Raw genomic sequence first — 12625 nt, forward strand, 5'->3', positions numbered from 1 at the left:
CTGTGCGTTATATTCTGAATAACCTGAATACCTTCTTATTCATGTTATTAAGGTAATTTTATCCTCTTAGTAACATCATGTTTGTTTCTCACCTGCAGGTTTGGGACCTCAGTGACATCGACAAAGATGGGCATCTGGACAAAGATGAGTTTGCAGTTGTGAGTATCATGTTAATACATTGTAAACCATGTAGTCATTAGTTTCACTATAGCCTGATGTGACAGCACTGGCCTCCCAATATCATGCCAAACACAGGCGTGCTGGTGTGTGCCAAGGCCAGTTGTGTTTCCATTGTCACTTCTGATCTCTGATGACGCCTCGGTGGGGCTGTCAGGGCCAGTTTCCAGGTGCCCACCGAATACCTATTGGCCACACAGGGCTAACTGAGATCTGAGGCAGAGTTAAGGCTCATAGGCAGGGCTTATTTGGCTTTGGGCGGGGAGACGGGTGCGGCTGATAAGTACAGGTGTCAACGCAGCAGTTTGTTTTTGTCGCAGAAAAATAACAGAGAAAAGAAAAATAGAGAACAACTGACAGTCCTGGTCAAACAAGGACCTCAGGGCTCTGCTCATTATTTGGGCTGAAGATAATGCCCAACATCAAATTGACAGTGTTTGCCAGAATGAGGATGTTATGTGATATATACTGAGAGAACTGGCAGCAGTGAGGATCCAATGCAAAACGGGACAGTAAATCACACAACGCACAAAGCAGCATCCAGACATGTGACAGAGCTACAGAGATGCCCAGGCCTACAAATCATATTCTCCCAATGTAAAGAAACATGATGATTTTGTTTAGACCATTGCTAAAATCACATCATCTTCCTTTTCCTAGATGTTTTTTCAGTTAAAATAAAAATTAGAGTGCATAAATAATCACTTCAGCTAAAATCGCAAATATTATTGCAATCACAATATCTGTCAAAAGAATCATAGTATAATTTTTTTGCCATATTGTGCAGCCCCTCAGACAGGGTGAGTCAAGTAATTCTTGGGAAAAGTCAAGGAATATTGTGGAATTTTCTCAGCTTTATTTTAAAAATAAGGTCTTGTCATGTTCACTTCCCCTGCACAACAAAACAGAGTCGTGACCTTTAGTCAGACCTCTGAATCTGAAGCATGCTTTTTTTTTTTTTTTTTTTTTTTTTTTTTTCTTTTGGTGAAGAAAAAAAATGTCATGTTAAAAAGTCAGGGAATTTTATATTTGACACTAAGTGGGAACCCTATGTTCAACAAAGCCTGTTATCGGTTCTAAAATCACTGTAAACTGTGGCCTTCTGTGGATTACTGCTTAATTAATGCCATCGTAACATGACAACACTTGACAGGAGGATTTTCTTCATCATAAGAAGTGCACATAATTCCTCTGTTGACATAACTGCCACAGAGCCTCTTCCTGGTGTGTGTGTGTCTACAGACTGGATGTGAACCTCGTCTGTACATGTGACTAGAGTACTGCCTGGTGTCATTTTGAATGTTAGGTGTCAGTGAGGGACTTGTAGGTTTATCATAGGAGTTGTGGCTCATAGGGAATACTCTGTAGGATTGTGCAGTCAACTTATTTTTTTTTTCAGATGAGTTGATGTTAATTTAATTTAATTCCACTATCATTATTTACGTATCGTGAAACAAAGTGCAGAATGTGAACATCTTTTAAGCGGTCAGTTGATACCATCTAAAACTGAGATCTCTCCCCCCAGGCGATGCACCTGGTGTACCGGGCCCTGGAGAAGGAGCCGGTCCCTGCACTCCTCCCCTCCTCCCTCATCCCTCCGTCTAAGAGAAAGAAGAGCCTGGGTTCGGTGCCCGGCACGGTGCCCGGTCTGCCCGCCAGCCCTCCGCCACCCAAAGACTCACTGCGCTCCACACCCTCCCACGGCAGCATGAACTCCCTCAACAGCACCGGCAGCCTGTCGCCCAAACACACACTCAAGTCTGGGCAGGTAAACACACACACTTGGACCAATAGCTGTAAAGTCACATGTAGAACCACAGTACCGTGGGAACTTTTGGGGGCATTTTGGAAGTGTATAGTCTGTTGTGTAGTCACTGAAATAACTAAATACACACACTGGTAAACTGGCTCAGCTGCATCAGATTTAACATGTGACTAGTGTGTAGTCAGGTTGGTTTATAAATTTAGTTTTTTTTTATCATTCTATTTGAATGCAAAATACCAAATCATATTGATAATGTTGCTCTTATTGAATTCACGTTGCTCCTTTTTGTCTTATAATCTAAAATCGCCCACTCATCTGCCTTGATACTAACTAGCGATTGTTTAATGTGGAACAACTACAACAATCCCTACTGGAGTATATATCTCTATCTCTATCTCTAGTGAAAAAATAAATTTGCTTCTCTAAAATGTGTGTTAATATCAGGTTTTTCTGAATGTAAAACTGTGACATATTAGTATGTCATTGTCTCTCCTTCTGTCTCTCAGCATTCGGTGAACTGGGTTGTCCCGGTGTCAGACCGTAGTCGCTATGACGACATCTTCCTGAAGACAGATGCTGACCTGGACGGCTTTGTGAGCGGACAGGAAGTCAAGGACATCTTCATGCACTCTGGACTTCCTCAGAACATCCTTGCCCATATATGGTGCGGACTCAGCTGGGTTTCCGTCTGTTACTCTGTACACCTAGCTATTAAACCTATTAAAATCCCAGATCAGATTTTTCCAGTAATAAATAGTTACATTCATGTGGATTGTGGCATCAGGTATCATAATATGATTTGAAACTTCTAGCATAGTTACTCCCCATAGCACACAGACAGAACACACAGTGTAACTGGAGAAAGGAAGAAGGAGTTAAATATTTCTCCGTATGTGGACAGTCTTCCTCAACATCAAGAAGATCTTGAAGACTTGAACACCCCCAAACCTGAGTCAAATGACCTTCGGATTGTTTCTTTAAAGGATTGTTTAGTTTGAGCCAAGACAGGCAAAGGGTTGTAAGTGTCTTGGCAGACTGACTGGCTGACTGGATCTCTCTCTTCTTCAGTGATTATTATTGACAGACTTGTGTTCAGTGTGTTTTAGTTGACAGCCTGTCTGCTCCTCCCTGCAGGGCTCTGGCAGACACCAGACAGATAGGGAAGCTGACCCGGGAGCAGTTTGCCCTCGCCATGCACTTCATCCAGCAGAAAGTCAGTAAGGGCATCGACCCTCCACAGGCCCTCACCGCCGACATGATCCCCCCCTCCGAGAGAGGCACGCCTGTGGCGGTAGGTCATGCACACTCCAACTAATGATTGTTTTAATTGTCAGTTACGTTTTTGATTATTTAATTATTTGGGCTATAAATTCTCAAAAATAATTGGCACAGCCTGAACTGATGTCTTCAGATTGCTGCTTTAGGATTACCAGCAGCCAAACAAGCAGCAAACCGTCCAGACCCACACACTGCATGCATCCTACTAAACGTTCCCACTAATGCCATTTTGACTCAGCTTGACTCTGCTCACTTTTCCTTTGTGGATTGGTTTTCCACTGCAGATAGTATCCTCTCACGGTGCTGTGAGGCCCCGCCAGTCACTTGTGGGCGTGTTGAGTGGTTTTTCCTCTCTTCTCTACCAGCGCACCACACAAGTGTTTTCTTTTCCACAAAAACTGGCAAGACCAACTCAGCAAACGCTGTATCACAATATCAAAATAGCTTCATATTATGGACTTCCAAATATCAAATATCACAATATCAAAATAGCTTCATATTATGGACTTCCAAATATCAAATATCAAAATATCAAAATAGCTTCATATTATGGACTTCCAAATATCAAATATCAAAATATCAAAATAGCTTCATGTTATCTCAGTGTGATTCCACTGAAGTGTTAACCTCTCAGAAATACCTAACCTGCTGTCTTTTCGCTCTGTGTTGTCATGGTGTTGATGATCATGTTACCATCAGTTGATGCATTGCAGTATTACCAAGTGCATTTGCTTGGCCATAAAACAAGGCCACCTGACACTGAGGAAAGTTAAAGTTTGCATGCCGCTATTCAGTTTTTCAGAGGATGCTTGTTTTTTAAGGAAGCCAGTTTGTTCACCTCAATCCAGCTGATGGAAATGCACTCTTTGTGTTTTTTCCAACATTTTAAAGTCTTGCATAAAATTTGCAGTAGGATAGCCATTATGTTGCGCTGTTTGGCAGTGTTTTTTTTTTTTTCTTTTTTCTCTTCATCCAGAGTATGTCGGGCTACATGACCCCTGTGGGATCAGAGATGGCTGCTCTGTCGGAGATGAGACGGGTGAGTCAACTCCTCTTCTGCTCCTCTTCCTCCTCCTCTTTCTTCCAGCTCTTCATATGTTAAGGCAAATTCATAACGATGTGGTTAGTCTGTGGGAATGTGGGACTACCTACAGCTTCCTGTTAGGCGGTCATCTTTTTTTTTTGTTGTTTTTGTTTGCACACACACTTTCTGGACATATCAAGTTTGTCAGTGAGGTGTCACACATTTCCATCCACTCAACCTGGCCTCTCAAGTTGTCCTGGATAAATACAACTAGACATAATAATTTACAGAAATATATAACTTTAAAGACACCATTCACCAGCTTGTGTGACATGGACTATAACTGATAATTGCACTTTTACTATATTTTAAGAAATAATAGATAGCTACACTTGCTGTAGCTTGCAAAACACAAAGGCACAATTATATTGCAGAGTGTCTACTTGTTTGTAATTTTTACTGTTACTTGCAGCAAAGCCGACTGGCAGTTAGAGACATACCGTGCATCTTTGCAAGCTTGTCCATTTAATGGACAGATATGACCAGTTTCCTCTTTTTATAGACAACTTTTAAATTCTCTCCACTAAGAGAAGAAAACTAAGAAGTTGAAGGGGGTCAGACTTTTTTATTTTTATTTTTTCCTTCCAAGACTGTCAGGAAACATGAACCTCTCCCTCCATGGTCAGGTGTTTTGTAAGAGAGTGTATGTCAGTATGAGAGTAGGAAACTAACACCAGGGCAGGACTATGTTGACATACTGCAGTAATACACAGTTGTACTCTTACATTTACTGACTAAGGTAAACGTCAAGTCACTGTCATCCGTGTGTACACAAAAATAGTTTTCTGAGTTGTGAGAAAAGGATCAACAGTAATTCAGAGGTAGATGAATTTCATAACAATGATTTTTTTTTTCCTGGTTTGAATTTAACTTCAGAGTTTGTGTACAGCACCTTGAATTGATGGTGTTCTGCACAGCACCAGAATGTGTAGTTTAGCTGCTTAGCAAAAACACTGGTCCCTCTTAAATTCCAGTCTCTACCATTACTTAAGGATTTTTTTCCTTTTAATTATGCTGTCCGACCAAGTGCCAAATGCTGAGGAAGTATTTCTTAGCTTGATATATTTATCAACCACCAACCATCCTGGCAGATAGCCATGGTCATCTTTTGGCTGTTTTTTTTTTTTTTTTTTTTTTATATTATATCTTCACAACAGTATCTAAATTGGTTGTCGAAGGCCTCTGAACAAGTACCATCCACCACTTTGGCACCTTGATTTTACCAGAGACTCACAGGCCGCTCTTGTTCTTCTTCTCTCACCCTAACTCCTCTGCCGCTGATGTTTCTACCTCACCCCCCTCCTCTCTCTACTCTCAGGCTATAATGTTCAAGGTTTGGGTAGGTAACATGGACCTCAGTTAACCCACAAATGCTTTCGATGGCTGGCTAGGCAGGCAGATTAGTGGAAAGCATTTGTGAGACTTTTGACAGGTCTTTCCTGTCCAGTGCAGTACAAGTTCAGTTGGTTACAGTTTCTCAGCCTCTTCAGTTCTTTGCTGTCAAAGGTTCGGTTCAAGATTTTTGGAAGTCAGTCGTATTGGTCGGTAACTACAAATCTTTTCAAATTGGGTTTTCTTCTGCTTTTCAGAAAGAGGTTGCAACCTGCTGGCACTTATTTGCAACACTGGAACGTTAAACCATTGGCCACTGAAGCCACGGCTTGCAAAATGTTGTGAAGGGCATTTCATTTATGCTCATAATGCCTACCAACAACACCCTGACTTAGTGAGAAACCTGAAAGGAGTGTTGTTTGAGGGAAATGGCTTCAGTGCTCATTGGCTTAAGTAGTATCCAACAAATACTACTGGGAGACTGCTGGCAGTTTCTCAGAAACACCCACATGAAAACCTTTTGGACATCCCACGAGGATGCCTGGTTATTCATCAATATGATAGGCTTCTGGAAATCCTGAACCTTTGCTTTTTACTTATCATGGCAGTGGTGGTGACCCCCCCCAGGTGACTGACCTAGCCCCCCCATCTTCCGATCTGATCCTCTGTGGTGCTCCTCTTATTGACAAGTGGTTTCTTTCCTATCCTCTCTTTGCCTTTTTTTCTCTCTCGCCCTCCTTTGGCCCGGTCTAGCTTGGCTTGGTTGCTGTCATCTCATCATCTCACTCACTTCATCAAATGAGATTTACTTCCCCTTTTCTTTTCTTTCTTTTCTCTGTGTCTTTACCTCTCTTCATAACTCTCTTTTCTCCCACCTGCCCTTCCTCTCCTCGCTGCCTCTCATTCATTCTCTCTGTCTCTGTGTGTCTCTCTATAGGACAGCTCCAGCTCGGTGGGTTCAGGGGAGTTTACCGGCATCAAGGAGCTGGACGACATCAGCCAGGAGATCGCACAGTTGCAGAGGTACCAAACAATACCAGCGGTCACACTCACAAAACCTCACAGTAGTGACCGTGTGTGCACAGCCTCACAGTTTTACTTTAATTTTGTTGTTTAAAGCTGCAGAATTTGTAGGTAATATTAAATGGTTCATAGTAGAGAGCGGTGAGAAAAAGGATTTTTTTTTGTGACCAAATTTTTATTATTTTCCACAATTAATAGCAGGTCAGTTCACATATTTAACATACATAATTCTTATGCAAACTCGTCAGTCTCCTATGTAGTACGTGACTGCCTGACATCCCCTTCCTTCCCATCTCCTTACCCCTAACATCCTTAGGTTCCTTGTAGGCACCTTAGCATTGAGGAATGCATACATCATACATCAAAGAAATGGAAAAAAAAAAGGATGATTGGTGGCAAAGTTATTGATCAGAGTTCAACCTGTGAAACTTTTAGCTCACTGTGTGCTCCTTATGCTGTGTTCGTTTCAGCTTAGAACTTGAAATTTCCAACTTTTATATTTCCATTCTGGGGTAACATTACATTCACCGTGTCAAAAAATCAATGCCCATGAGAAGAAGAACCTCTGTATATTCCTCCATGTGGAATACCAAAAGTTTATGCAGTAGCATTTTTGTAAATAGTAAATAATTGCTCTTCCTCTGATTAAATATTAATGATTAATAACAAAAGGCAAATGGGTTTCCAGTATTGTTGTGTGCTCTGATGTCACTTGCTTGTAGTTCCAGCTTGTAACATCGATTGGAATGACGTTTAGTTTATTTTTTCACAAGTCTGGGCTTGTCGTTAACGATATGAGTGTGGACGCAGCATTAGCTCACTAATCCGTCCGTAAATCCCATATTTATTTTGGGCATCAAGATGACTCCATAATTTTCCCATGACTCATCCTTGTTTTGCCAGTATCTCAGGTCTATTTTGTTCACTGAAAAAGAAGCTCATAATACGCTCCAACTGCTGCCTTATATGATGCTTAGTTTCTTTATACTACCTGTCTTCTTAAATTCAGTATATCGTATAAAACATCTTTTCATCTTACACATCATTTAGCCAAAATATGATGCTCTAACAGTAGCAGCAACACAGAAGTCAATAGCAGATGTGTTTCACACTTAAAAACTGCAGCTTTAAATTGTGTGTCGTTTAATTCTCACAGTTTGTATTTCTTATTCAGTTCTAAATGCACAATGACTTACGTGTTTGGCTGTGTCTTATGTCAGAGCTCTTTCATTTTAGCAGAACTGGTATCAGCACACACACACCTCCATAGGCATTCAGTAGTCACCCTCAAACATTTGCTGCTGGTATTAATGCACTGTCGTCACCAGCATCCAGGATTTATTTCATGCTCAATATGGATTATCGTAAGTATAGTCCATACTGAGGAAGTGTGATTCTGTGAATGAAATGTGAAAATGTTCTGCCAAAGTGAAATATCACATGTGTCATTGTGCTCGATGAGTCATTTGTGTGTGTGTGTGTGTTTATTTTTGTCCCTTTTACCTTCACCTTTGTCATCAGCACTTAGTATACCATTGAAACATTCCCTTCATACTGCGCTTCACTTTTTCCCAGCTGAGGCCTCTTTCTCACTCCCTGGTGGAAACATTTTTGTAAATTTTCTTTTTCATACGGCTTCTCAGCAACATCCAGGTGTGTCTTGGTTGCACTGATGTACCTAGAGTTACACTTTCCTCTAATGGTAGTTGAGCTTACATTGAATATTTTTTTTATTGTTAAGCCACACTTTAGCAAAATACAGTGAATAAATTGGCTTTGTCTCACACAAGGAATTTTTATTTGATTCCATTTTTTTAACTATTGGGGCAAATACATAAAAGCACACCTGGACTCACTACTTAATACATGATTTGGTATCAGTGCCTGATAAACTCTTCCTTTATCCATGCCTCAGATTGGCTTATTGATCTGTTTTAACCTGCGCCCTCACTTTCAACTACATCTTCTCCTTATAATTATAGGGATTTAATAGTTGAAATGATTGAGGGACTATAGTTGTCGCTTGAATTCACCTGATTGGTCTATTTCATGAAAAGAAACAATTTTCCTGAGGTTTTTGTACGCTGATTACAGAACACAGCAGCCCTCCGGAGTCAGGAGAATTCCAAATCAGAATAATCTATGGGAGAAATTAACAAGGTTTTCTTAATTCCTTTAAAAAAAAAATGATCAGAGCTCTAGTGATGCTCTCCTTCCCAATTACTCTTGTTGTTGGAAATGATAACAGATCAGCCAGTGGAACAGATATGGTAGCTTAAATATTGTTCTTACATTACAGTATCAAGTTAGAATGATCCTCGTCTTACATTTATCCTGACACCGCTCACAGAACAGCAAGCAGTTTTAGCTTTTTATCAGACACGTAATGATTCGGGTTGGAAAGCAACAGCAGAATTCAGTGGCTCCAGTCCTGTTTAAGAGAGATATATGCAGATCAGAAAAAAAAAAAAAACGTTTTAAATACGAGAATGCGACAGGGCTAATTATGTGAAAACCCAGTGTATTTTTTCCCATAGAGAGAATGATTTGGTTTGGAACTGGAATTCCATATCTGGGCTGAGGTTTGTAGTCAGTGTTAGGTCTCCTGACTTCATGAGACTGTGCATTGGGAACTGTAGTTCTTAATGCATGTGCTCATTCCTAAACCAAAGCAAACTGGTAGTTATGCAGCTCAAACCCAAACCTGTGAGCCCGTAGTCTGCCAAGGCTTTGAGACCAGCGCAGTTTAGACTGATGGAGCAGGGTAGTAGGTAGTGATAAAATGCACACTTGAAAAGGAAACATGAAATATCAAATGTGGATGAGTGCTTTACTGCTCATCTTGGCTTTGCCTCATTGCACTGCTTTCTTCCTTCCTTCCGCCCATCCATCCATCCGCCCACCCAGACAACCATCCACTCTTCCTTTGATGTGTGTATTTTATCAGTTTTTTTGTTTGTTCACCACTTATTCTGCACGCTGCGTCAGCACTCTTGCTTTTACCCAGTGGAATATCCTCAGGTAAACAGACCAACTATCGAATATTCACAGGCTGGCACTCTGTCAAATGTACAGTCAAACGCTGATATTCCAACATACAGTACAGCCACTGAATAACAGCAAAAAAAAAAAACACCACTTCCAAATGAACATGCTCCTTTTCCGATGCTCACTGTGTCTCATGGTGCTGTAAAGACCCAGAGGGAGGGAACCCAACCCTATCCTGATTAAAAAAAAAATGCCTCACACCCTTTCAGATTTTCAGTTTTTTATTAGTTTGAGGTCTGCAATAAAAGAACAGCTGAAAGAAAAAAACAATGAATTTTGGAATGATTGAGAATTTCAGTTCTGTGGAAATTCATGCAATTTCAGTGAGCTTGAATTCAGAGCATTGTTAAAAATTCCCTAAGTTTGTTAAGACCTGTGACATCCTTCCAGACTTACTGGTGTTTTTCAATCACACGTTGCTTCTGCTCAGTGATAATTGAAGGATGTGCACTTCTGCAAACTTCTGAAACAGTCAGTCATGCCAAACTTGGGATTTTCTTCAGTCTGAAAATCCCAAAACTCTTGATGTTTATCATTTGTGTTCTGAGTTTCATTTTCAAAAAAAAAAAAGGCATGTGAAAGCAGTGCCGTTGAGCAGTCGTCTTACAAGCATTACAATACGGACTAGTAGCTAAGTTGAGAGTGTTGCAATAGTCTTTGTTTTGAACAAATGAGTGTGCAGTGAACCACACAAAGCAGATATTGTCCTCCAGTTACTGTCTCATTACAAAGAAAAGTTAAACCATCGCAGCCCCTCTAGTGGAACGCTGCAGGAGGAAAGTGACCGGGCATTAAAGTTGAAAACACTGGTGCGGTCCTGAGGCAGCTAGCAAGTCAGCTCACTATTTACCTCATTTGGCTTGCACCAGATTTGGATTTCAGGGTCAGTCAACCATTGATAAAGACGTTTGTTGTGTCTTTTAGATCCTGATGTGCAACACAGTACACAGCTAGTTTACGTAATGCATTTTGCCGGCTGGTTTCTGAGTTTAATCTGCTGTGTTTAACCCCTGTCAAACCCATGATGCACAGTGGGGATTATATTAAGTATCGCGTAAAAGTGAAGTAGTGAGTTTGAAAAATACCAGACAGACAGTATTGAAAACAAAACTTCTTTCCAACTTCATTGGCAGAAATAATGAAAGTGTGAAAAAAAGACGCAATGGGTTTTCGTTTCAGGCCTCAAGGTGATAAAAACTAGAATCTGTTGTGTGTGTGGCAACCTGCACTGCTCCAAGGACAGCGACTGAAATCTAGTCAACAGCAACTAAAGACAGTGATACAACACGGCAGGAACCGCTGCATTTACAAATACACATAAAAATTCACATATAAGCATCTCTGCATTTTCAGTGCATTGTGAATATGGACGCTTTAATCTTGTTCGTGTCGTACATTTGAGAGAATCCTAGTCTGATGTGTTGTTCCTGTGATGTTTTGATGTACAGAGGAGCTGCTTTAGATGCAGCATGGGGGGGGGGTGGAGGGGTCGGGGTTACTGGATTGTAATGTCTGTAACCATGTGTGTGTTCATGCATGTGTGTGTGTGTGTGTGAAGGGAGAAGTACACTCTGGAGCAGGACATCAGGGAGACAGAAGAAGCCATCAGACATAAGACGGCAGAGGTTCAGGTGAGGGTATCTTTCACTTGATTATGTTCACATAAAGAGTAAACTATTATGGGATGTACAGATACCAGTAAGGTAGTGAGTGTATATATATATATAAAAAAAATAATAATAAACTTTTTTTGTTGTTGTTGAAAAGTTTGATGTGATTCATGAGATTTGCTCTCTGGTTCAGTTCTGGTTTGTATCCACAGCTACACTTTTCTTAGGAAATCAGATCCTTTCTTTCTCTTACTTTTGATAATGACACATTGAAAATAAAGTCTGTATCAAAATTAAAGCTCCATAAATAGGACAATTTTCTGTTGGATTGTTTCAGTCCAGAAATATTGTCCTTTGATTTTTTGAGAAGAAGTTGCTTTGCCTTATCTGATCAGCTTTGCAAGTAAATATTTCAGAAAGACGAATAACAACAGTAATATTCCAAAGAGAGTGTCACAGTACTTGGAAAAGACAATTCATTGTCATGTTTTGGGCCGTGATACCTTTAGGAACCCGTTGGTTTTCTTCCATTTGTGTGTGTCAGGAGATGCAGAACGACCTGGACCGGGAGACTGCCAGCCTGCAGGAGCTGGAGGCCCAGAAACAAGACGCACAGGACCGGCTGGAGGAGATGGACCAGCAGAAACACAAACTGGAGGACATGCTGAACGAAGTCCGCATCAAATGCCAGGAGGAGTCTCAGATGGTGAGGAAGCGATGGGGACGCAGCGAAAACTGTTTGGTGTGAAGAACTCGCTGTACAGACTGAATTTATTTATCATGTTTTCCTTTTGATAAGACAGCTGTTAAATAAAAAAAAAAAAGCACCGGTAAAACCATGTTGACAACATTAATGACACGCAGCATCACCGTTTCCAGCTTTTGATGTTGTGAGTATTGTAAAATGAATGTACCAGATTAGATAAGTAAGCAGATGCGAGGGACTTCCCAGTCAGCTTGTCTTTGTCTTGGATTCAGTTGGAGTCATTCGATATCGAGCATCTTCCAATAAAATAGGTTTTTCTTTTTTAAACTAAACAGCTGTGCACTACAAGCGGCAGTCTAATCAATCTCCAAGCAGTACAGCCAAAACAAGCTTGGAAAAATAAACTTAATACTCTACAGACTTGAGAATTTGGTGTGGATTAGTTAACAGAGTAAACTAGTTGTTGATTATGGTGCGCTGAATTCCTTTAGTGTACATACTGGTTGTTTCAAAATGCACTTGTCTTGATCTGAAGCTGAGGTTTGGACGTCAGTTTGACCCAATTTAACAAAAATATCTGGTTAGCAGCATGAATTGTGGAG

At 40.7% G+C, this 12625-nt stretch overlaps 1 protein-coding gene across 7 annotated transcripts in view; it reads left to right on the top strand.

The window, feature by feature from the left end:
* Positions 1–12625, top strand: part of LOC115357590 (epidermal growth factor receptor substrate 15-like 1) — a 59535-nt gene that overhangs the window by 8959 nt on the left and 37951 nt on the right. For 5 of the 7 annotated variants that reach the window (XM_030049137.1, XM_030049138.1, XM_030049140.1 and 2 more), the window contains exons 8-15: positions 99–158; positions 1703–1945; positions 2449–2606; positions 3077–3233; positions 4197–4259; positions 6574–6659; positions 11266–11338; positions 11862–12023. In XM_030049137.1, the coding sequence (XP_029904997.1) occupies positions 99–158; positions 1703–1945; positions 2449–2606; positions 3077–3233; positions 4197–4259; positions 6574–6659; positions 11266–11338; positions 11862–12023 (1002 nt within the window). Of the gene's footprint in view, positions 1–98; positions 159–1702; positions 1946–2448; positions 2607–3076; positions 3234–4196; positions 4260–6573; positions 6660–9647; positions 9681–11265; positions 11339–11861; positions 12024–12625 lie in introns of all 7 variants that reach the window. The other 2 variants (XM_030049136.1, XM_030049135.1) reach the window with 1 other exon arrangement.

The sequence above is a fragment of the Myripristis murdjan genome, chromosome 4, assembly GCF_902150065.1.
Source record: "Myripristis murdjan chromosome 4, fMyrMur1.1, whole genome shotgun sequence".
NCBI lineage: Eukaryota > Metazoa > Chordata > Actinopteri > Holocentriformes > Holocentridae > Myripristis > Myripristis murdjan.